Below are 27,365 nucleotides of genomic sequence, written 5' to 3'. Positions count from 1 at the left end.
TTGGAGATGGGTTCCAACCCAACACAACATCGCCGATCTGGCGACGCGTGGTTTGTGTACGATTGAGGATGTACAACCTGGATCTACATACCAGGAAGGTCCAAGCTGGTTGCGCCTGGAACAGGACCAGTGGCCCGTTAAGACGGCGGGTGAGGTAAATGCATCCATTCCCGAGAGCGAGCTAAATCCCAAGATGGCGAAGCTCAAGGTAATGTTCACACAGGTAGTGGACAACGATTTCTGGAGGTCCCTGGCAAGAAGGACCTACAGGCAGGCGAGGAGGACTGTGGCCGCAGTTCTTAAGGCTGCCAACTGCTTTAAAACGCTGCTTATCAAGAAACGTGGCGTTACAACAATTGAGGATGATGTTAGCAACAATGATAGTTCTAAGCATTATGAGAACTATACTTTCACAAATACATACATGGATTCTGTTTGTGACCTGTTTTTGACTTCCTTCAACCAAGAGAAGGAGATGACCATGGACGCCGAGGGGAAATTCGACTCCCTTCAACCGTATCATCACAAGGTCCAGGTTTGTTGGCCCATTGTGGGTCATGATGGATGTTATCCTCTTAGGACATTTACAATATTGAAAATGTCCGGGAGAGGAGATGAGGCTCTTGAGGCCGCTGCTGGAGGCCCCAGGAAGATTATGAAGGACAGCCCAGGTGTTGTCTTGCTCAGCCGCCACAACAGGCTGGCGCGGCTCATCCTTCAACAGTCCCACGATGAATTGGGGCATGGAGGCCATCGTAAGACGTTGGCGCAAAGCCGCAGGTATGCATGGATCACACATGGCCGCATGGAGGCTATGAAAGTGGTCAAGAGTTGTGCTGCATGTTCCATTGAATATGCCAAGCGTTCGAGTCCCGCAATTGCTAATATTCTGCCAGATCGTGTCGAGCCCTCTGTGCCCTTCAAGGAGGTGCATATGGACCTTGCGGGGCCGATCGAAGTTACGAAGCCTGGCGTTGGTACCAGGAGTTCCAAGACCAAGTACAAAGTTTGGTTGTTGATTGTGGCCTGTAGATTTACACAGGCTGTGTTTGTTGATGTGTTGACTGATTATTCAACTGAAGCCGTGCTGGTCGGCTTGAGAAAACTTCAGGCGTTTTACAATATGCCTAGAAGGGTTACCACAGACAGAGGCACCAATATGGCCGGTGCCAAGCGAATTATGGATGAACTTTTGAAGGATACCCGAATGCATTTTGAATGGCATCTGGTGCCCACCGCAGCACACTCGTTCGTGGGTACTGTGGAGAGGCAGGTTGGGCTGGTCAAGCGTGTGTTGAACAAGAAGTTGGCTGGTGCTACTGTAACCTTCAATGATTTATTGGTATTGTGTGCTGAGACTGCAAAAGTCTTGAATTCTAAGCCATTGACCTATGCCACCCAAGGAGATGACGTCAATTGCTGGAGAATAATTTCACCTGCTGATCTGTTAGGCGGCAGGACCAACGATGCAATCTGCACCTTTGAGACAGGTTGTAAAGAGCCCATCACCAGGAGGCTGGAGAACTTGGAGGAGTTGACCCGTCAGTTCCATCAGGTGTACAAGGAGCAGCTCATGCCTGAGCTACTCAAGTCCGTCAAGTGGCGCAGCAACAAGGTGCTGCTCGAGCCGGGAGACGTGGTGCTGATCGACGATAGCACAAATTTGATGAAGAAGTTCAGATTGGGGCGTGTGGAAGAAGTGCGCCCAGGTGGGAGGACCGTGGTTTGCAAGTTCAAATTATCAGATGATGCAGCCGCCACGAGTAACGAGACTTCCGCAAGACGTCTGCTCAAGATCAATCTACCCAAAGTTTAGTATAAGTATCGTTCTTGTTTAACTTTGAATTTTATTTTTACGGTAGATTTATCAGATATTTTTTTCGAAAGACAAAAAACGCAAAATTTGACTCAATTTCGTTTAAACTTTCAAATCGACGCAAGATTTTTTCATTTGAAATGCAAACTTAAGTTATTTATACGTTTACGCAAGTTTTTTCAATGATTTAAGTCTTTCCGGGACCAGGGATTTTTTTCGCGGAAATTTTCCTAGGTACCTACGCAAATACGAACATTTTTATCCTTGTTTAATTGAAATTCGATATGATAAAAAGTAACACAATGAGATTTTTACATCATACAAATATTTCTTTTAAGATTTATTATAATCACATAGATAATTTAATATTACATATATATTAAAATTATTTCTATTTACCTTTTAACCGATGTACCTAAAGAAAAATGCAGATTTTTTTTCGTTTTGAATTAAGTAGATTCTTTGAGTTCGAAGATTTAAGCTTAATAAGACCGCTCTATAGTGTATCTTAGCTCTGTTACCTCGGCCAGACATACTACAGAACGGCAGAACTAAAGCATAAGATAATTTTATTTTGATTGCTTTGATTGATAATTCTAAAGTTTCTTGAATTATTCATGATTCTTTTAATTTTTGATTTGATTTAAACATCACTAATTATGTTTATTTTCAGTTGATGGAGCCCTGCGCCAGAAATCCTGTCGGAAATTATGCAGTATCAAAAAATTGTGATGGAAAGACATAACGTCCGTCAGGATAGCTGGAACATGGCATTATTAATATTTGAAAGATTGGTTAGTTTGTATCTTGAGGGGTTCATTCTAACTGAGGCTCCAAATTGCCTTAATTTTGACTGTATGAATATGTACAAGTTGCTTTCTTCTTAAAACAGAGAAAAATTGCAAACTCAGCATTTAGAGAAGTTCTTTTCTTATAATTGAGCTTTTGTTTTATTTTGGTAATTTAATTTGCATATTTCAATTGCAATTTTATTTTACGCAATTTTGATTCACGAAGATTTAAAATCATGAAATTTTAATTTTCCGATGTTTGATGATTTTTTTACAGTCATATTTTATTTAGATTTAAGTATCTATTTTATTAAACATGTTAGATTTAAGGATTTACCTATTTTATCTAAGAATGTCTAGATGTAAGCCCGAGTATTTTTCCGCTGGAGAAAATGCTTAATTTTGAGAAGTTTTTTATGAAAATTCTATTTTTCTTTTCTAGCAAAAAGATTTAGTAGAAAAAATGTCATTATTTAATCTTTCTTTCTTTTGATTAAAAGTTTGAGTTGATTACTTAATTATTGATGCGATTTTTAATATAAAAATCATTAGCCTATTATTATGTAGGTACCTAATCAAAGTTTAGGTACTATTGATTATTAATTCATGTATTCGCAATTACATGGTCTGTAATTCTAACTTTAATTGAGATTATGAGGCCATGATTAATGAGATGTGTGAGTGGTAAATGTGCATTTCATGAATGTTGAATGCTTTTCCCATTCCTTATTCCTATCCTTATGTGGTAGTGGAGTCGGTTTGAGTTATTGTGGTGTTCGTAAGTTACCATAATTAATTTTAGGCCTGATGGCCATGCCATTTTAAACTCTTGTAATTTATGCGTTATGAGATTGTGATTTTGTGGACACTGTCTGCACGCATGATGCTAAGATGAGTTATTGTGTTCGATTCCCAGTGACTAGACGGGTGTGTGTTGGAATGATTTTCTTGTATTCCCTGGCAAGTTCGAACCCATTAATTCCCTTTTCCTTACACCAGAGAATGAGTGTGTTACGCGGCATTCCTAACTATCTCCGCGCTTCGCTTGTAAACAAACAAAGGCGCGCACATTTTTTCCTTGTTGATTCCCATGTGAAGAGCTACGTGAATAAATATAATGTATTGGATGGATATACATGCGCTCTAATCCGTGGAAGATCTCAAATAAGCCTTCCTGCTTAGTTTGACGTATAATGTGGTAAGAATTTATCTTTAATTCTTAATAATAAGTGTAGTATGGTATATTTTTACGAAGAAATTTAAAACATTAATTTTTCAACAAATAGACCATTTAACTGCTAACTTTTGACATACGAATATTTTCCTTAATTTTATTGATCATTTGAATCTAAAATTATCAATTTCTGATGCTATTTAATATGTTTCGTGCCAATTTAAAGTTTTTTAGAAATTTTATATTTTTAATTAAATTGAAATCACGCAACCTCGATATACAAAAATAATAAGCCATTAATATTATGAAATTAATTTTTATATTTTTGTTTTAGATGCACCGTTTTCATGGTAATAAATACACATTTGTAAACATTCACATGTTGGTCATTCGGAGGGCTTGGAGATTAAGATTTCGTGTACGGCAAGGCATGCGTACCGAAACATACGTCTTTGCGATCATGGATTTTTTTCTTAGTATTTTGTATCTTCTAAACTTTATTTTATTCAAAACTTAGCCTAAGCCACATTGGGCCTCGCAGCTTTTTCAAGGCCTCTCTGTTAACCGCACGGCATACGTAAGCCATTCAATATGACTCAACCACAGCCGCCCTCAGCCAAGCGGCTTTGTGGAAGCACCAGGACCAACTGAACTTATCTGCTAAGCGTTGTAAGATCTACAGCAGCAGCTATAACGGGCAATTAAATTGAAGGAATCTTAGGGGCTTTGGAGAAGAACAAGTCACTGTAAGCCAACTTCAGCAAAAATCAGTCTAAGCTATCCTAAGCCGCATCCACCAAATATCATTTCACTCATTGCTTGAGGGGACAATGGACTGTTTATTATACTAGTCCCCAAAATTTTATAATAATGTTTCTTATTCGTTGGCTTTACAACTTTGGGAACCCTAGTGAATTGAGTTCAAATGTTCAAGCGTTTCAGCCACTAATTTTAAACTACAGAATGAGAAATTGTGTTCATCAACAATGGGGATGTACACCAATTTATCGACTATTGTCTTATCCCTTTAGATCCCAACGTTGAAACGATTCCAGGATAGAAAAAGTAAATTAAATCTATCTTTTCCAGATTTAAAAGAGGACAAAAATTGCTTACCTGACTTTTAATTTCTTTGTAATTTCGCTGTAGTTCGCAATCAGATAGATCTTACCAAAAACTTCCTCTGGGAACGAGTTTACTTCCTGCCAAAAAAAAGATCTGTCATACTTTAATAGTTACTAACGTCTGTTTCACTAAGTTCTAAGGCAAAAAATACATAATACTATCTTCCCTAAAATAAAGAACTCAATCGAATGAGAAACTTCCGAAATTTTAAGCTACATGCAAAAAAAATCTAACAACGTTTTAGACATTCAGACAGACAGACAGACATTTCAAATAATAGAGTAGCTTTGCTATAAAAAAGGCCACCTACCCCATTGCTGCTGCTCAAGTACAGGCTTGGGTTCAGTTTTCCACCAGAGTTAACTAAAATAAGAAATGTTTCCAGTATCGCTTAGAAACCGATTGATATCTAGTGGTTTGCACAAAGGTGCTTTCACTGGTTCCAATAAATGGACCACTTACATCCCTAAACCCCATTATTTTCAATTTGAAGAAGATTTCATGTGAAGTTGGGGACTGTACCTCTACATGACACTTTCCGGTAATATTCTCTTAGAACTATTTTTTTTCAATTTTGAAAATTAATTTTTATACCAACACCCCCCCCCCCCCCCCCCCAGAAACTATGAACTATGGCCGCAGCGCTCGGCGCACTTGCCTGCCTAGCCGCAGCGATCGGCCCCCTTGCCTGCCTTGCCGCAGCGCTCGGCCCCCTTGCCTGCCTAGCCGCAACGCTCGGCTCCCTAGCCTAAAACCTAACCTAACCTAAAATAGTTGTTTCAAAATTGAAGAACAAAATATTTCTAAGAGGAGATCGCCCACTTTCCCTACGTGGTAGTATCCCTAGGTGTCTCTTGTACATAGAGAAAATAATAAAAGAGAGAAATCGAGGTATTTGAAGGACTAAAATAGGCAGTGGGCCTAGAGGCCTATATTGAGCAATTGCCGCGCTGAATTTTTAATGTTATTCCACCACTTTTCAAAATGGGAATATCTTAAAAATTAAATATAATTTCAAGGCAATTATAGTTGCTGTTTGAAGCATAAATCTAATTTTTATAGGATGAAATAGAAATATTTTGAATTATCATCCATTCTGATGAAACCTAATGGAAGAATATAAAATTATCATTATTAATTTTTCATGACTTTGCTACTGACTTTAATCATAACACTCATTATTAGCTTATAAGATTTATATTGCAGTCTATCTAACTTATATTTTTTAATAAATAAACGTTTTTACAAATTTAATATGAACATTTGATTGTAAATTATAATAATCAGTTTTTCAGTGCCATCTAGCTTTGGATATAGAACTAGAATATCAAAGCGTTCATAAAATTTTATTTTGCCTGTATTTTTCTTGTTTTGGATTTTTGTCACTAAAGGGCCAAACCCTGAGGGGTAAATAACATCACTTGAAAATGTTAAAAATATTGTATAAACGAGTATTGTCTGAGAAAGAACATAGATAGCATTACAGATTATTCACTTATTTAGATTATTCAGTTATGAAATTTTTTATTTAATATTTAGCCTTAGTTTTAATGTATGTCTTTGAAGTAGACAACTAGCGAACCTGGTGGCTGAGAGCTAAACTATTAATTTTTTATTAGTAAACATTTAAAAGTTTTATCATGTTAATTAGATTTAAATATTACATTTAGGCTAATTTGAAAAAAAAATAAATTTTTGATCATAAAAGGTGAACCCTCCTATTTTTAAACTAGGCGAAACATACTTTTCTGCTGCACTAAGACCGTCCGCGGCTGTTTGTTTTTTAAGATTCTAAATCAAATTGTATTTAAAATATTTTCTTTAATTTTTTTAAAAACATAATAAATTACAGAAAAATAATAATAATTAATAAGATAAAAATTTTTTATTTTTTTTTACATATACAGAATAGGTTATGATTAAGATGCAAAAAGCCGCGGACGGTTTAGATAAATAGCAGACAAATTATTTTAGTAGGGGGGAAGTAATATTTTACAATGAAATTGGGGTGAGTATTCATCCTCTTATCCTTTTTCCTTATGCTCTTGTATCACTTACCTGACCTAACCTAGCCTAAAGTAAACACAAGAATTTTGTTTGTGGTTTAAGAAGCACAATTCGTTGCTGGCACCCAGTTTATACAATATTATTTACAGACCAATGTCCCCTCCCACCAAGATAAAGTTGAATTGTTTAATTTAATAGCTTCTTTTATGGCATACGCTCTTCATTTTAAAAACACTTATTAAGTTAAAAACAAATTTTAAATGTACTATTAGTACTAAGTCGAAATGAGAGCAAAATATTTTCTTTTTTCCAATTTACATTTCTAGCAAAAATATTATTGATGTACTTTGTAAATTGATGCAAATAAAGTAAAATTTTTGCATAAGATATAGGTAATTTCAATATCTTCAATACCAAGTATTTTATTTTATCTAAGGTTTAAGTTAATTCGCAGTGCTTTCCACCAAACCCCTAACCCTGCGGGGCTAACCAGTACTTAATAAAACCTAATATTAGGAAAAACAATTACACACAATCTGAAGTTCCCCTTTAAAGAAAATATACTAATTCTAATTTTATATGAATGAACCGTTCCCAAAATTCCTATTAATACCAGAAAAAACCTGATGTTTTTTTTATTGTTGTTGAACAAATCTTAATTTTATTAATATTATCACAAATAAAGTAGTAGTATGTCCTAAATAAAGACAGTTTATTTTTTTATTGGCGGGAAAGTTGAAGGGCAAATTTAATTTACCTGATCTTTTGTCAGCAAAGTTTGTCCGTGATACATTCAGCCTCTAAAATAAATCAAACATTTTTCAAACGCAATTTTGGAAGATTTATATTTTTTATCTTGATCCAAAACCATTTTTCTATTTTTGAAATATATATAAAAGTAACATGATATCTTTGTGTCTTTCTGTCTGTACTTGTCAATAACCGCTTGACCTATATGGTTCTATCTACAAGTAAAACTTTGTATTTGTATGGGTCATGGGAAGCATATAACTATTTAAGCCCTAAGAAGAGCGGACCTCCACCCTCCTGAGAGAAATGGCCCTTGGATAAAAATATTTCCAACCAATTATTATACCTTTTCTTTTTAAACTAAAATGAAAACTGCCTTTAAACCCTTTCTTTTCTTTCCTCATATGCCCCTTTTTATTCCGATATTATGAAAACAAAAATATATATTACAAAACTTTTCTTGACCTAATTAAAAAGTCAACAAAAACAAAGGATGAAAATCAGCGTAATTATCAAATTTCATGAAAGAGCTACAATAGCTATGAATAAACTATATTCTACGCATAAGATAATAATTTTATGTAAACTAAAAAAAATTAATATTTTTGGAACAGGTCTTATTTAGTTCTTTCAAAATATTTCCTTTTAAAATCTTGTGAAAACATGAATAGCCTTTCCCGGATTTCCTATTGTTTTATAGTTTATTGTTCTTTTGTGTAGCGAAGCAACTCTAGAAAATAATTATTGGATCGTCCGTTAGTCATTAAGTTCCCAATTATGAGGTTAAGACTTTCTGATGATATTAAAGGTTTTAAAGTTCTTAATTTTTGTGAGAATTTCATTTATTAATAAGCAATAACATCTACTCTTTATTGTCTGTCGGTTTGCCACAATGCGTTGAGAAATATTCTTCCATTTTGTGAAGATTAACTCCCCAATAAGCAACTGAATATTTTCTTTAATTTCTTAACCTCGATCATCCTTGCTTATTATTTTTGGGGAATAAGGACAAAAATGTCCTTTTTAATGTTTCTTTGCTTTATATAAACAAATTTACAAAATTTTCTCCAGGTTTTGGCTAAAGAAATTATAGAATATTAATAGTGAGGGTTTAGGAAAGCTTGTAGAGAAGCTTTGTACATCTCAAACTCATTTTTTTATTTGATTATTAATTCCAGTTAGTTTTTGTATTGTTGTTTTTTCTCTAAACTAATTAATTGATTTCCTACGTATTATCGGTTTATTATATGTTTACCCAAACCAGATAAGTAAATTGCAGTGGTTAAATACTAGTTGAAATGTAAAACAACCAATGATGTAAATACTAAATTGATTGTTTGTGATTTTGAGAGAAAAAAAGCTTAAAAACAAAACTTTAACAGAGCGATTATACTAATAAATTTCTTTATAATTATTAAACACTTTACAAAAGTCAAACTTACATAAAATAGAAAGAAATGTAAAATTTAGTACTAGAATGCAGGGAGTAAGGGAGGGGACAATGGGCAATTAATTCAATCTAAGAGTTTTGGCTGAAAGACAATGAAAACTAGATTTATCCAGAAAATTTGAAGAAAATACTAAAGTGTTTTTGGAAATCTAATTTAGAAAAAAAGTTCCAAGAAAAAAAACATTTACTTAAAATTAGATAACCAGTACATAACAATCTTGCTAAATCCTTCATGAACACTTTAAGCAGGTACCCAAGGTTTGAGACCCCTAATAATTGAATATTTGATTCATTGTCCCCTTCCTTTACTCCCTGACTAAAATGAATTTTTTGTTAGAATATTACTAATCCAACCCGGAGTCGTTTAAAGCGGGGATCAAGGGAGTAAATACATTAGATTACCCTATCTCTTTTAACCTTTGAAAACCCTCATTTCACCAATAAAAGTTTGAAAGTTTAAATGGTAATTTTCATCAGTTTTATAGAAAAGCTAAACCAAACAAATCTGGTAAAACATATGAATGTAATTTGTAAATGAATACACAAACAAACAAATCATGCTTCCTGGGCTCTAATTGGTTATTCACAGTGTTTTATTTCTTACAAAATAATTAGAGGTATAATGAGGAACCTTTACTAATGTTGTAATCTCTTTCTAAAGATATGATGTAATATACATTTATTTTTTTGTAACTGTTACATACCAATGAATCATTTGATTAAATTACAAATATTAAGCTATCAATAATAAAGAGAAAAAAAATGTTCAAGAAACCTCGCAAATTACTTTAAAGTCGTTATAGAAGGTTTAAATTTATAGTATTTTAATTTATAGTAATTTTGATCCAGAATTATTTCGTAGTTATCTTTAACACCTGAAATATACTTTAACCTATTAACTGAATAGGTATGTATAAAATGTTCAAGAAACCCCGCAAATTATTCTAAAGTCGTTATAGGAGGTTTAAATTTATATAGTATTTTTGATCCAGAATTATTTCGTAGTTTTCTTTAACACCTGAAATATACTTTAACCTATTAACTGAATAGATATTTATAAAATAAATATTTTTGATATCATTCAATTGATTGCTTTGATAACTGATAACTCCCCTTACCTTAGCTCTGCAGAGCTAACCTTTGCCCAATTTAGCCTAACTGAACTACAGTAATAAGCAAACAAAAGAAAATGTATTCACTTAATCTTAATTCTCAAAAAAGACAGCGGTTATCAACAAGGTCCTTGTTCAGAAAACGGCTGTAAAATTATTATTACTTTAATCTGCTGAATTACCTTGTTGTTTTGACTGTCTGTTGATAGAGCTCTTCGGGGCATAGGAGCAGTTCGAGGGGCATCACTGAAACATTAATTGTCTAGAAAAGACATCTCTTGCTTTGTTATTTATTTTTTGTTTTCCTTCCCTTATGTGATATTCATACTTGAATGAAAGATTTATTTTAACTATTTGAATTTTATTAACAATTATGTTCAGTCGGGTAAGGGTAAACGATGCCATAATTCGCTATGAATACATAAGTTAATATTCTAGAATAAAAAGGACAATAAACTGTTATACAATTCAATACTTAGGTATTATTTAAAAATTTTAAGCGATCACAAATTTAGATTTTACTCAAACATTGAATAATACAAATCTATTGCACTCAAAATAATTCTCTGTTCATTAAAGCTTTTTTAAGGTTATATAATATACTAAAACCAGCGGCTACGCACCTAGAGGCCTCTAGGGGTCCTTGAAAAGTGGAAAACAATAACGGTTCAGCGGTTAGCGAGATCCTTCGGTACAAAAAGACAGACAAACATCCTGTTACTTTATTATAGGGATATACACACCATTTATTTGTATAATCAGTCATTGGGTCAGATCTGCCCATCTGTTCTGAACTACTACTGCTACTTGATAACATTCGAAGGAACCTGCAGAAAAAATCTTGTTATAGCTTTGTAAATTAATAGTTATTTATAGCATCGTATTATAGACAGCTTTCTCAGGATATTGAAATGAAAAATTAAAAGAAGGCTCGAGGTAACAAAACATTTTTTTTACTTTACGATTATTATTGTAATATTCGTAGTAAAATGTCTGTAATATGCTAGCTATAAATAAATTTTTCAGTAAGGCTGAGAACCAGTTCTAATCCAGCAATATTAATCTGTTTCCAAACCATACTGGAAAGTATTCATATTCAGATTATCATTTATGCTTAGTATTTACAATAATTATGTTTTAAACTCTCATTGTTAATTTTTTGGTTGAATTTTTTTACTTTTAAAGAATCATGAAAATAAATGATAATAACAAAAAATAAATTATATCATACAGGGAAAAAAGATGTACATATGGTACAAAAGTTGAAACAAAGCAATATTTAAATTTCATTCAATTTATCGACCCTTCAGGACATTTGCTTACTTTCATTTTCGAGTTAAATAAAAATATGCAACGATATCATATGTTGAAATGAATGGATATTTTTAGCCACAAAAACTTTTTTTTGCAGAAAATCAATACTTTTCACCAAAAAAGGCTAAAACTTTTATGTTTAAAACAGATTTTCTTGAGATATGATATCTACCCAGGTTTAAAACCTTTGTATTGTTAAGTCATAGCTTAAAATATTGATTTGTACGGAAATTTAAGTAATGCAAAGTTTCTCAATAATTTTAGAAAAGTTATTTATCGCATTGTATTATAAACAGGAATTATAGTTTTCTACGAATATAAAAAGTACAATTATAAAATGAAAAGCAATTGTTTTTGCCCCGAGATGCCGAAGGCAAGGTTAAAAAAAACTGGTTAAAATCTTATGATAAATTTTTATATTCGTAAAAACTGTATAAAATTCTATTCTATACATAATTTTTCCTTATGGCTGAGAACCGGTTCTAATCCAGCTTTTCTTCTTTAATTTGCTCACCTTGGAGAGGGAGTGAAAACAAATGTTGGTAATCTTTGTAACATCCTGACTAAAATAAAGTAGAACAAGATTAGTTGTTGTGAAAATTGCGCCTTTTCAAAATGAAAATTAGATAACTGTACTTTCGTCACTTCTGTAAAGAAATGCAAACCCTTATAACGCCAAGGAACTTATTTGATACATTAAACAAACAAAAAAAATCCATCATATGATCATAAAATTTACAAAATTTTAGATAGTCACACATTACATCCTACTGCTTTAGCATCCAAGAACTGCTAAGAACGACTTAATTGCAATTATTTTCAAATAATTTTACCGAACAAAATTGAAATACATGTAAATCGGTTAAGATATAACAAAACCGCAAACGGTCATAACATACAAAGATGCAATGGAAAAAAATACAAATAAATATTGTTCTGACATATCCACAAATATACCCTAATAAATTAGACTCTCATAACGTTACATGTGTAACGCATTAAAAACAGAGAGACACTGTGAGGGATCCAAAGCTTTATAGAAACCTTTTGATTAAAACATGTAAACTCAAATTGCTTTAAAGATCTTTTCAATACAATTGACAAGAAGCATTCAAAATAATCAAAATCAGTGCGATGGTTAGCGAGATCTTAACTTACAGACAAAAAATACTACAAGAAAAAATTTTACTTACTTTCTGGAGTGTGGGAATTTTCTGTTGATCTAAAATTTAAAAGATAATAAAAATAATTATGTAATGTCAACATGTAAAAAGTAAAAACTTAAAAATAGGAGACAGCGTAAATCTGTGCCAAATAAATGACTTCATGCAATAAAGTTAACCAATGAGAGGCCAGTATACACTCTAATTGACAAATGGTAAAATGTATATTGGCCTCTCAGTGGTTATTTTATCATATGCCGTCATTTTTTGTGTCATTTTACGCTGTCTCTAAAAATATGACAAACAAAAAAATCACCAACTTAATCTCTTACTTTATTTATATTCATAATACTAAGATAATGCTATATTTAAATTCTTTATTCATTTTAAATACACCTAAGGCGTTAATTAAAAATTAGAATTCACCTTTGAAATAATGGGATTTTCAGTTCGTCAGTAGGGTACTCCCAAAGGTTTTGGATATATATTTACTAGAGTTGGGCTCGATATAATTATCTCGCTATTGGCTAGGTTTATTCAATATTTTACTTACTTTCTTTTAGTTATCTGAATTCTGACTATTAACCCTATTCTTCCATTATCCTCTCCCTGACGATTTCTTTCTTAAACTATTTTAGGATCTTAATATTTTTTATTTCAAATTATCATCCTGAAAGGGTTAAAATGTTTAGTTAACTGTTTTATTTTAGTTTAATATCTAACCACATTACGCACATATCGCTAGTATCAAATTGTTTTAAAACTAAGTTTTCTTTTATTTACTATATTATGAATTTAAATTTTCTGTTTTATGGATAGAAATTTAATACTTCAATATCTATAATACAAAGTAGAATGATGTCTGTCTGTCTGTCCGTCCATCCATCTGTCCGTCTGAAGCTTAAGATCTCAGTAACCACTGAACCGATTGGATTCTACTCTTCAGGGTATATACCTACTGGTCCTGTGGTGGTTTTAGGCTATTTTCTTGGGGAGTGGGACACCCCCCCCCCCAAAAAAAAAAAATCCTCCCCTTATTTTTTTTCTTTTTGTTTTTTTTGCAGAAGATTTCCTTGGTCCTTTATTTTTTTTTTGCAGAAGATTTCCTAGGTCCTTTTTTTTTGCAGAAGATTTCCTTGGTCCTTTTACGAATTTCACCTTAATTTTTTTTTATCATCTCTTGGGGCAAAGCTCCTAGAGGCTAAGGGCGAAGCCGCTAGTAATTCAAATAGCAACATGAAATAAAAAAATGAATTTATTCTTCATACAGTAAAATAATGGGTCTTATCGTTCTGGTCAATGAGAGTTTATTACAGATTATTGGAGCACTATGAGTTTTAAACATTTATTACTTGGAAAACTTGAGCTCATATATAGACATTTATTTCATATATAGATCTGTCATGGATCTTGATGCAATAAAGCAGGAAGTTTTGTAAATTGGAAGATTTCAATAAACAAAAGTTCCCGCAAATATAAGTATTAAATAAGATTCCGTCTCCCCCAATATAAAAATGTTACCCTGATGCAAAAAATATTCGCCATGGTTCAATGCACAATTTTTTTACATTTCGCATTCAAATATAAGCTCCTATCCAAAATTTGCTACAACCCCCCCCCCCCCTCACCCTACGTTTAAGAAAATTAGCTTTGACCTCCTCCAAATGGTTCTGCAAAATAACTTACTTTTCGCCCAGAGGCTGTTTAAAATTCAGATGTGTGGTTGAATGATTCTTGTACAGCGCTGTCTGAAAAAAATGTACGAAAAATAATTTTTTCTACCAGGTAAGAATAATCAGTATTACATATTTACTTTTTTGCATTATTATTGTATTATAAGTTGCAGATAAATAATACACTTCGTCCTAATACTAACCCTTTTTTTAGTAACCCAAAAAGTGTAAAGCAATAAAGGGGAAAAGGGTCAAATTCGTCGTATTTTTAAAATGGCTTTTTATAGGTTATTTTAGGTTAGGTTAGGTTATATTGGGTTAGGTGATTGTCCCAAAGGGTTAGGCAATTGGCCCCGCATGGTTAGAGCCCCCCGTAGGGGCTAGAAATAGGAGAAAAGCTACTGTGAAAAATGCAAAGAATCGCCCCTTAAGGTGCGTTGCCACGAAAGGGACTATACTCCGACTTTCAATTGAATATTAACCAATACCGTCGTAAATAATTACACAGCCAAGTCGCTACACAATAGCAGAAAGCAATTTGCTGGCAGATGAAAAGGTCTCTAATACTAGTATTCTGGGTTATACATCTTTACATAATACATTTATAGTTAACAAAACAAAGCTTCAAGCGAGGAAGATGGAGTATTAAACATTATAGAACACGATATGAGTGTTAAAAACCACGTATATCATCACGTAGCATTATTAGTTATGAAACTATATGAAAGTGATTTCAATAAAAGTTATGCTACAAACTGTCACACAAGAATTAAACCTCGTCCAATAAGACGTTTTATTGTGTTATGAAGAAATCTTAAATCTTTGAAACTCACTTTTGTTAAGCCTCTTTAGAAACTTATTTTTAAGTGCCACTTCAATTGGAATAAAAGAGTAAGTGTTTTGCCAAAAAAATTTAATAAGTGCCAAGCTATGCACAGGGATTATCCCAGGGAACCACGAGAAGTCTTACCTTAAAAAAGGGGTTGTCATTAAACAACTAATATATACTACTAACAGTGACTTTAAGGGCACTCTAATATCTTTTACTCTAATAGTTGTATACAACTTTTCTATATGAAAGAGTCAATCAGTGAGGAAAGCGAATACTTCATGATAGTACGCATCTTTTAAAAAATTACAGTTGTTGGATTTTATTTCCTGTTTGGCTTTTTATTTACAATCTCCAAAGCCTTGAACTTTTCTTCTCTTTCACTATGCATTAAAAATCACTTATTGATTAAAAGCTCTGTAAATTTTTGTGTAGATTTGTTGGTCATTTAAGATTACAATTAAATGTATATTAATTTTCCTACATCTCTGTAAAACATATATGTACAAAATTTCTAGATTGAAAATATTTAGGTATGTTGCCAAAAAAATTGCAAATTTTAAATTTTAACAGCAAAAATGTGGAGTGTTTTCATGTGAAATTTTAATTATCTTTAATCTGTATTTTACTTAATAATATTTTTAAAAAGTATAACTTCACGTTTCTCATAGTTGGAAAATACAATCACTAAAAGCAATGTTCAACTTTTTATAGTATTTAAATTAGAATTTAAAAAAATGTTAAATTTCCATGTAAAGAAAAACCTTTAATAGTTATTTCTCGCATCGTATTATAAACAGCTTTTCGCGGATATATATGTACAATTATAAGATTTAAACCATTTTTTAAGCCCCGAGGTGCTGAAGGCACGGGCTCAAAAAACTGGTTTTAATCTTATGATTGTACATTTTTATATTCGTAGAAAGCTGGATATAATACGATGTTAGACATAGTTTTTTCGTATGGATGAGAACCGGTTCCTATCCACCAGATTCGAATAAATACGAGAAAATATTTTCCTCATGTTATATATTAAAATCCATTATAAAGTTATTCCATATAGAGGAATAGATCCTATATTATTTCAGTTTTGAAAGTCTATGATTCGCATATGTTTTTGTTATTGGTTTTATCCTAATTAATGGATACAGTAAAAGAAAGGTGTTCCAATCAGGAATGGTAGGAAAATAGGCTTCTTAAACACAAAAAAAACTTTACAGGCTGACATATTCAATAAGCCAAGTTTTACACGCCTTTTTTGAGTTAGAAAACAACATAAAAAAAATTAAATTGATGTGGTAATTTCTTTTTGTCTGCATATTCAATACATATACTTTTAGTATAACTTTAAGGGCTTTCTCAATTTTTAAAGTGTAAGCTTATCACACTCAGTGAGGAAGCAAACATTTCCTGTGACCAAATTTCTGTAATTTTTGGGGCTCTTTCAGGTAAAGGGGGGGGGGTAGTTGTTTGGTGTATACATCTAATTGTATAAATCTATGTTTTGACATTATTATCTAATATCTATAAATATTTTCATTTTATTTTCCCTGGATGATTTGCATTATTCAAATTTCAAAATAACAGAAATTTATCTCCTGAATTATTTATAATTTCATGAATAGTTTACATAATTATAAATTTGAAAAAAAAACTTTATTTTCCTCAAATCAAATCTACTTGATAAACCCTGGAAGAAACATTAACTTTTAACTAGGTGCAACTTCTCAGCCGCATCAAAATCTAAGAAAACCATCTATTTAACAAAGTCTAATGATGCATCTTATCAAAATATTGTAAGGTTTGGAGAAATATTTATGCGTCTATTTCTTTTACCTTTCTTCTTTCTTTGATGGTGGGCGGTATAGTGAACTCCATACAGGACTAATATAAACACACAGAACTGATCAGCAATTAAAACATTTTGTTGGCTACAAAGGGTTACAAATTCACTGGGATAAGGACATTTTCAAAAATATCTGAAACAAAAAGAAGACTATATTTTTTCAAACTGCGCATCTATAGATAAGAAAGACATTATTAGGAACACAGTGATAGTGTCTGACTGATTATGACGTAACAAAAAAAAATTAGCCAATGAGAGGCCGTTATTGACCAATGGTAAAATTTATAGTGGCCTCTCATTGGCTAATTTTTTTTGTTACGTTATAATCAGTCAGACACTATTACTGTGTTCCATTATTAGTATAACGCAATATTTTCTTTAAAATTAAACATTTTTAAAAGGTAATTCTTTTTTTCTTTTTATCCCATTAGGATATTTAGATATTCTTTATAAATAACATTAAAGTTATTAGTACTCTATGAATGATAACTGTTATTCAGTTCGTTTTTTTTCTGAAAACTAATGATATCATCTTTTTCTTAATGTTATTACATATTTTATTTTAATCTAACTGTATTAATACTTTTTTTTTGTAAATATTTATTTAATATCTATCTATTGCAAGGTAACATTACAGCCCTACATGACAATTTGAATCAACATACATACATAATATTTGTAATAATACATGATAATTATGATAATAATAATACCTTAGCCTTAAGATTCACATTCATGACAAAATTACAAAAACTCTCACTTCAGTTTATGCTGAATTTAATGAACGTGTAGATATTCTTAAACTAGGGCTTGAGTAAGACCGACTAACCGTTTCATCTTCCAAAATATATCCTAGTGATAAAATTTTTCGACCAACCTTCATCAGTAAAGTAAATTAGCTAGCTTTTGATATTTTTTTCAAATACATTTTATTAGAAAGTTTCTGTTGCGATAATTTGGAAAATAATCATCCTCGCGGCCTTTAATCAAAGGGAACTATCCACAAACGCGAGCAAGTGATTCTAAGCACTTTCCAGCATTGATCCATAGTATTTTTATAGTGAATATACAAGGTTTATGTTTAATATTTGGTTTATCGACTAAAAAGTTAGGTTTTACCTGGTTTTATATGAAAAAAAACTATATTTTTTGGTCCAATATCATCAAATGTTTTGATGAGTTCAAACTGTTGTTTAAAAGCTTGACACAAAAAAAATATTATTTAGATAAAAATGTATATTTAGAAAAATGGTTGGTAACTTTAAATAATGTAAACAGTTTAATTGATTTACAGCATTTGATGCTTTTCTGCCGTGTTATTTTATTTTGTCCTTTGAACTCAACAAAGCATTTGAAGATATTGCATCAAAAGATGCTTTACATTTCAATTTTTTTTTCATTTAACCTAATTTTTTAGTCGATGAACCAAATATTAAACATGAGCATAGTATATTCACTTTAAGAATACTATAAATCAATGCTGGAAGGTGCTTAGAATCACTTGCCCTCGTTCGCGGATAGTTCCCTTTGGATTAATTGTAAAATTTAAATCAAAACTTAAATAAATTAACAACTAGCTTTCAGTACATACACAAACAGATAAATTTTAGGAACATTTTTTTTTCAATCTTAATCATGATTTTTTTAATCGAACTACTACTGTAGTGTCAAAATTATCCGAATCCTCTTTCAAAACCTTTTTACAGGAACATTACATGATTTATTTTGATTAAAATGCTAGATACGGGATGTGGTGATATTGGTACGATAGATATTGATAAACTGAATACGGAATCATCAAAGATGAGAATTAAAGAGAGAAATTTACAAGATCGAGAAATACATCACTCAATTAATTCAGCGTTACAGAGAGATTTAGATTTGTGGGGGAGAGAAGAGACAGAAATAGAGAGAGAGAGAGAGAGAGAGAAAGAGACAGAGAGAGAAAGAGAGAGACAGAGAGAGACAGAGAGAGAGTCAGAGAGAGAGAGAGACAGAGACAGAGACAGAGAGAGAGAGAGACAGAGAGACAGAGAGACAGAGAGAGAGAGATAGAGAAACAGAGATTTAATTTAAATAAGAGAAGGGGAAGGGTTAAACATGAGAGAAAAGGAAAGAGAAAGAAAGAACAAGAGAGAAGGAGTTAGAAAAAAAATGATTTTGAAAAGAAAAAAGTGATTCTTTGCATATATTTTCCAATGGATACTCTAAAAAGGTAGAAATCTACAAGTCCGTATATTTTGTAAATTTAAAATCCTCCCATAAATAATTAAAGGCTAATTATTAATTCTGCCATTTCAAAATATACAGCACACCAATTTCCTTACTTTCAAATTTCCAGCCCTAAAAGCAGGCACTAGTTCAAAAAGGCTTATGAGGCTTTAGCAAGAGTTCTTAGAACTATACTTGACCTAACCTAAAGGAAGCATTACAAACAATGCATTATTAAACATTGGTTCAGTGGGGATTTCTTGTCTATAGAGTAGCTTTTAATTAATAGGATTTTACTTCTAATGAAAAAGATTTAATAATAAAAATAATTGAAAAAAACATGTTTTTGTTATGAACTAAACTCTTAATTTTTCTAATTATCATTAAATAATATTCAATTTTCTACCTATCTAATTTACATCATTTTTGATAGTACAACGAGTTGATAATCTTATTATTAAAAAAGAAGAAAACGCAACCCCATCGCCACACTCTCCGAAATAGGGTTAAGTTTCTTACCGTTTGGACCGATTGGGCTCTGATTTTCAAGGTTCTAAGGCTGAAAACGGGACTCCACAAAATGGTATTTTTTGTCTTTTTAAAAAAGTTAAGAAAACGAAATTTTCTAAAGTAATAGATAATTTGTATTGTAGGTGCATCATTGCTTTACTTTAGTCAAAGTGTATGTAATTACATATTAATACATAATCTATTTAAGTGTTTTTTTAAATCTATTTAAATGTTTTTTAAAAATCTATTTAAATGTTTTTTAAAAATCTATTTAAATGTTTCTTAAAAATCTATTTAAATGTTTTTTAAAAATCTATTTAAATGTTTTTTAAAAATCTATTGAAATGTTTTTAAAAATCTATTTAAATGAGTATTTATGAGTAAAGTCCAATATTTCTTAAATTACAGTTAGAAAAATTTCCAAGAAAATTATGTGTCTCGTCTTAAATAAATGCTATGTAAATCAAAGTTCCCAGTCAGGTTTTCTTAATAACACTACAAAAGGAATAACCGACTGGAAATCTAGAGATCTATCTCGAATAGCAAACGAGAAATATGTAACACCGTTATTAGAATGAATGTAGAATAACGTGATCTTATGTGGTTAATGTGTGCAGTCATAATGTGAGGTCAATCATCCCTACAAAAAAATATAATATCTTATTATTGTTATTGTCTTAGAATTAAAAAAGATATTTATTACAATATATCGAATAAAAAATAATAAATTAATATCTATGGTACCTTGGCTGCGGCTGCATATATAATACAAGGACGTACAATGACTGTCTGTCCGTCTGAAACCCAGGCTTGATTTTTTAGGAAATATACCTACTGGCCCTAGAATGGTTTTAAGTGTCCCACCTTGTTTCAATTGGGATGGGAGACCAGGTACGTGCACGCCGTCCATCCTGCACCGTGCATCAATGACCTTAGGAGCTACACCAGAAGAGTCCTACTGTGCTGGAAAGGTCCCAGGGTAGATGCCAGACTGAATTCTGGTCACTTCCCCCAGTCCAGGGGGTTTGGGAATCCTTCCCTAGAAAAAAAAACCTGCTCATGTTCAACCCGCACCTTGTTTCAATTGTGAACTTAGAGCATGCCCTTAGTGTGGTTGAAGTGTGAATGTTTATCCCACCTACATATGGGGGTTGGAAGCGGCTATATGGGTGTACATTTTATTATTAAAGTCTTTAGTAGGACTTGTTACTAACGCTACAAATACAAGGCAAATTTCTTTATGTTTTCTTAAAGGCAATACATAATGTAATTAGCAAAGCTAATAGCTAGGTTGATAGGAGGTATGTCTGACATCAAGGACGTCTAAGCTTTACGTCCATTTACTTTTCCATACATATTACATCATTGCCTGACGTATCTGATAAATAGAGTCACTTCGCTACCAATGTTAGAGGAAATATGATATTATTAGAAGATGGTTGTATAACCTACTCTTTTATTTTTACCGTGTTTTTTCTATCCTTTTAAAATATGTAATAGTACGTAAAGTAATAATATTGATTTGTTTTCAAAAGAACAGATTAATAAGTAGAATCGCAAAAACTTTAAATTAAATCGTTGGGTACGATGCTGTGAGTATTGGTGCAAAAAATATGACGTAACAAAAAAAATTAGCCAATGAGAGGCCACTATAAATTTTACCATTGGTCAATAACGGCCTCTCATTGGCTAATTTTTTTTTGTTACGTCATATTTTTTGCACCAATACTCACAGCATCGTTGGGTACTCCTAATATTCTAAGCCAAAAAATCAAATAGATACTATACTTTTAAAACTTAAATTTTTATTTTTCATATGTATTATTCCATTTCTGAAATATACAGGGTGTTTTTTTTTAATAAGTTAAAAGTATTGCTTAATTTAACCCACTTGCCATTGACAGAAATAAAAAATCTATATCTTAATTTCTTCATTGATGTGGGACATTTTGTATGAGAAAAAAATATTTGGCGATTTTCAACAAATTCTGCCTTAAAAACCGTTTTTTCCAAAGTACCTATTTTTTGAAGATTTTTGGATTATGACTAATTTAAAGAGTGTGCAAAAATGTGTACATTTTTAAAAATCAAATTGCGCGGCTTGTGTTAATAGTAGAAAAATGTTACGCATACCGTTAGAATTGTCATAAACTCTAGTTTTAGGAAATATATGTAACACATACAGGCTATTTGTAGTATAGAAGCTACATTGGAAAATGTAAGAAATGTTGAAAATTTTAAGTAAGTTGGAACATTTTACTACGTAGCTCCTAAACTATACGTAGCACAGGAATAGTTCTTAAATACCTAAAAACTAGAGTTTATGACGATTCTAACGATATGCATAACATTTTTCTACTATTAACACAAGCCGCGCTATTTGATTTTTAAAAATGTACACATTTTTGCAAACCCTTTAAATTAGTCATGATCCAAAAATCTTCCAAAATAAGTACTTTGGAAAAACCGGTTTTTAAGGCAGAATTTGTTGAAAATCGCCAAATATTTTTTTCTCATACAAAATGTCCCACATCAATGAAGAAATTAAGATATAGATTATTAATTTCTGTCAATGGCAAGTGGGTTAAATTAAGCAATACTTTTAACTTATTAAAAAAAACACCCTGTATTATGGTTATTTATGATTTTACTAAAGCAAACAAGAATATTGAAAAACATATTATCATAATACAAAGGTTCAATAACTAAAATGTTTTTTTAGAAAATCACATTTATGTCTGTTTATATGCGTGCGTTGACCCTTAATGATTTTTAGTAGCAAAGCTACTCTATAATTTGAATATCTGTTCGTTTTTAAGAAACGGTTTGAATATTTCAGCTGCAATTCAAGATAGATGGCTAAAATATCGTGTGGATATTCTCTGTGCTAGTGAGCATCCAGTTTTATTTACTTGATCGATCAGTGTTTTTCGGCCCTGTTCTGATTCTAAGTCGGCCTGTTTTTTTCTATCAATTTCTTTGCTTTATTTCTACTTTCAAGAGCTTCACTACTTAGGATATACAGGGTGTTTTTTTTATTGAGTTAAAAGTATTGCTTAATTTAACCCACTTGCCATTGACAGAAATTAATAATCTATATCTTAATTTCTTCATTGATGTGGGACATTTGGTATGAGAAAAAAATATTTGGCGATTTTCAACAAATTCTGCCTTAAAAACCGGTTTTTCCAAAGTACCTATTTTTGGAAGATTTTTGGATCATGACTAATTTAAAGAGTGTGCAAAAATGGGTACATTTATAAAAATCAAATTGCGCGGCTTGTGTTAATAGTAGAAAAATGTTATGCATACCGTTAGAATTGTCATAAACTCTAGTTTTTGGAAATATATGTATCATATTCATGCTATTTGTAGTATAGAAGCTACATTGGAAAATGTGAAAAATGTTAAAAATTTGAAGTAACTTGGAACATTTTACCACGTAGCGATCCTAAACTATACGTAGCACAGGAATAATTCTTAAAAACCTAAAAACTAGAGTTTATGACGATTCTAACGATATGCATAACATTTTTCTACTATTAACACAAGCCGCGCAATTTGATTTTTAAAAATGTACCCATTTTTGCACACTCTTTAAATTAGTCATGATCCAAAAATCTTCCAAAAATAGGTACTTTGGAAAAACCGGTTTTTAAGGCAGAATTTGTTGAAAATCGCCAAATATTTTTCTCATACAAAATGTCCCACATCAATGAAGAAATTAAGATATAGATTATTATTATCTGTCAATGGCAAGTGGGTTAAATTAAGCAATACTTTTAACTCAATAAAAAAAACACCCTGTACTTGTTTACAACTTATTTCAATTGTCAAATCGGCATAAAGGTTTTTACTATTTTTGTTGGTGTTGCTGCGCTAATTTAAACACAATTTTCTTTGTTTAGCAAGAAATTTTCTTTTGAAAAAGGTTTCTAAAATAAAAAATAGCTTTCCCTAAAAAATGAAGGTTTTTAATGTACTATATTCAACTAAAATTGTTTTAAAGGTACATTTACTGTTTATTTAAACTCTTCCTAATTTCTGTAAGGTATGAAAAGGACAAATCATCCGATAAATTGGAGACAATTAAAAGAGAAAAGTTTTTGCACATAAAGCAATGGACAAGAAATAAAAAGGATTTTTGTACTCTATTATCATGTTAAGATAACAAATTTAAAATAAAAAATTACATATATTATTTGTGGCATACCATTTTAATACCTTTAAAGATAACCCTTCTTTGGGCACCACAAGTATATGCAGTATTAATAAAAAATTTGTTATCTTAAGAGAATAAAGAGGGGATTGATAGAATAATGGTAGAATCCAGAATGTACCCAAAAATGTATAATTCATCTTTAATCTCTTAAAATTTAAGAATATGTCACGTGAAAGGGTAAACTTTTATTAAACTTTTAAACAACACTTTAACATAATTTCATACTACTATTTGGACTTTATTTTTTACGACTGAGCCAACCCTCTGGGTGTCAGAAATAATAGATATAAAAAACTCAAATGCTACTTAAAAGAAAATTCATTTATTTATTTTTTTGTGAGCAATACTTATTCCCAAAGCCCTCTTTCGAGGACCGTGGATGCAAATTTATTTGAAAAAACTATTGAAAATATAATTGGATGTGCTAGCATCGGAGCTCGCAAAGAACTGCCACTTCTTCCAAACGGTGATTGTGTTGAGGGGCACCCCTGCCCTGTGTGTGTAGGAGTGGTAAAGGTTGGTGTTGAGGTAGACACTCTGCACAGTGTATATAAGAGAGGGGGGGGGGGGCATAGATTGTTACAAAAACTAGCATAGATTTTCCACAAAACTACAGTATAGTAGAGTACAGTAATTCTAAATGTTTAAAGTATGGTTTTATGTTGTTACAATAGCATAATATGGTAGATATATGTTTTGAGGATGTAACAATCATACAGAATTTTTCTTTATTTTCACTAATATTGACCCATGCTTTAAAGTTTTCTTAATCCTACATTATAAAGTAACTAGCCGCTTCGCCCTAAGAAAGTAGCCTAAAACCACCACAGGACCAGTAGGTATATTTCCTGAAGAGTAGAATCTGATCGGTTCAGTGGTTACCGAGATCTTAAGGGACGGACATACATCATTCTACTTTATATTATAGATTAGTTTTTTTATCTGCAGCTTTAAAAATTTGATGCCTACTGAATTCTACATTATATGACAACATCTATAACGAGTAGAAATGTTACGATATTATGATATGTACGTCCATCACCCGTCCATCTGAAGCTTAAGATCTCAGTAACTACTGAACTAGGCTTAACTCTTCAGGGAATTTTAGAAATTTAATGAACATTAAATAAATCTTTACGAAAGAAAAGAAATAAAATTAAGATGAGTTAGAAATTAACTTCACATAAGTTATTACTGAAGTTATGTTCAGCATAACTGGCATGCCTAAATTGTTAGTAATAGAGTTGCTACGCCCTAGAATAATGTAAAGTAATTATATTCCTAATGTTAAGCGTGTCTTATTACAAACAAATATCTTGTTAATTTCCTTAGTAATATAAAAGTATACAGCTGTGTAATAGTGAATATAAATTTTATAATTTTTGCAGTGTAGCTACTTCATTTATACACCCTGTGGTACTTTATTCCATAAAAACGATTTCTTTGTTAACTTGGATTAAAACATCTAAATTTGTGAAGCTAATTAATTTTAAAGAAGATTTGCATTTGTCATCTTAATCTACACCAAAGAATCGGTCTTTAAACTTGAATAGCAGAAGAGAAAAAAAAACATTTTCCCATAGAAATTGTTATGTACTCTAGCTTATAACAGACACACCGACGGGTCATAGAATAGATTCTGATTGGTCAGTAGAATATTAAACTAAAACATTTTGTGAAAGCTTTGCAAGTTCTCATTCTTTCATGCAAGGATTCAAGCTATTGTAATGCCCTCTCATTAACCTAGGCACTAGGGGTGGCGCCGCTAGTATATACATATATAAGGTATGTTCTACAGCTTAGTCTTTTAGCTATTTTTTTCCTTCTATTTTCTAGTTTCCTTTAGATTTTAATTCTTGGCTGTATATTTTGCTTATAATTTCAAACAGTTGTGCTGCCTATGGGCGTAAACGTCCTTGTTAATTTCATGAATTTCACTATTTTTAGAGGAACTTAATTTTTACAAAAATGCAAATGTTATGAATAAGTTTCATAAAAATTCAGGAAAAATTTGTCATTTAATGTGATTTAATTAAGCAATTTTTTTATGAAATTAAATCTTTTAATAGATTTGATTTTTTTTCATTAATTTCCAGCAAAACCTGTTGTATCTTTTAGTGAAGCATTACGTTAGTAAAAAAAACATAGGTCAACAAGGATAAACGGAATTGTTAAATCTAGACAGGTTTTAAGCTATTTAACGAGGATACATACATGGCCCCGGAGGAAAAAATCCTACCTACTCCATATTTTCATTTCTGTTTTAAAAAATGTATATTGGGAAGAGTACCCCACAATTTATCCTGTTGTTGTGAAGTACCAATCACTATTAAAAATGTTTCTTTCCAACCCCCCCCCCCCCATAAATATTTTTTTTTCAGAGGGGGATGGGGTTACTTTTTTTGAACTGCGTAACTTATAGATTTACACAATTATCCATTTTCCAGAAACTTTTATTAATAACTTTTCTAAAGATAGATAAAGACGTAAATTCATAATTTAAAAGTTATGTAAGTTTTTTTCTATTATTGTACTTCTTTAGCACAATGTCATATTTTAAAACCTGTACAGTTTTCTTGGCGTTATCCTCTTTTAAAAATTTTATAATAAAATGAATTTTATGAATGATCCTTCCTTAAAGATTGTTTTTTCCCCTAAATAATATTTCCTTATAAAGCTTAAAAATACGATATCTGCTTTTTAATACAGCAACAAATAACAGATTATCAATGGATAAGGGATTAAGTAAATGTATGTTTTTTCGTATTTAGATTTTATAGAGTGTAAGGGTTTAATAGTATAAGTTTAAAGATTATAAGGGGGAGGGACAAGTAAAGTTTTTCGTAAAAGTATTGGTTTAGGTTAGATTATTGGGTATAGGGTAGCCCCGCAGGTTTAGACCGCACGGGCTTAAACGTGGTATTATCGATGACAAAAATCGTTTCGTACATTTAATTTACTTTCAATGGTAAAGAATAGATTGTTTGATTAACATGGAAATGAACATGAATCTCTCTAATTTTGAATAAAACTTATATACTTTTTTCTTTCTTATTTTCTTTATCCATTTTTCTATGGTTATCTTATAGATAATCTATGTAGTTTTATATTGATAATAATAATAATGTAAAAAATACTTATCTATACAGTAAATAGCAAAAACAACATCATGTATAGTATTTTTTATATCAAAAAAGTGATGTCAAATTAAACTGATTCGTTTTCTTTATACATTAGGCGTACCATAACTCAAACTTTGTTACATAAATGGATATAGATTATACGTGAACTTTAAGGGAAAAAATTGTCGTCAAGGTAATTTGCTAACATAGAACTCATTTATTGATCAGTTTATTGACCCAGAAGGAGAAG

General features: G+C 31.4%; 1 protein-coding gene across 1 annotated transcript in view; it reads right to left on the bottom strand.

Moving 5' to 3' along the window:
• The window catches only part of LOC145332556 (uncharacterized), a 33,817-nt gene extending 16,632 nt beyond the window's left edge, over positions 1-17,185 (bottom strand). The window contains exons 1-9 of the mRNA XM_080177563.1: positions 17,041-17,185; positions 14,389-14,450; positions 12,733-12,761; positions 12,054-12,102; positions 10,969-11,052; positions 10,408-10,471; positions 7,671-7,713; positions 5,217-5,269; positions 4,898-4,983 (exon numbers count right to left, since the gene is read on the bottom strand). Of these exons, the coding sequence (XP_080033689.1) occupies positions 4,898-4,983; positions 5,217-5,269; positions 7,671-7,713; positions 10,408-10,471; positions 10,969-11,052; positions 12,054-12,102; positions 12,733-12,761; positions 14,389-14,450; positions 17,041-17,082 (512 nt within the window). The 5' untranslated portion in view covers positions 17,083-17,185. The remainder of the gene's footprint in view (positions 1-4,897; positions 4,984-5,216; positions 5,270-7,670; positions 7,714-10,407; positions 10,472-10,968; positions 11,053-12,053; positions 12,103-12,732; positions 12,762-14,388; positions 14,451-17,040) is intronic.
• Between the last annotated feature and the right edge of the window lie 10,180 nt (positions 17,186-27,365).

Source organism: Acartia tonsa, chromosome 1, assembly GCF_053477335.1.
Source record: "Acartia tonsa isolate MP-2025a chromosome 1, ASM5347733v1, whole genome shotgun sequence".
Taxonomy (NCBI): Eukaryota; Metazoa; Arthropoda; class Copepoda; order Calanoida; family Acartiidae; genus Acartia; species Acartia tonsa.
The sequence above is the reverse complement of the archived record's forward strand: the minus strand, read 5'-3'. Positions and strand labels throughout refer to the sequence as shown.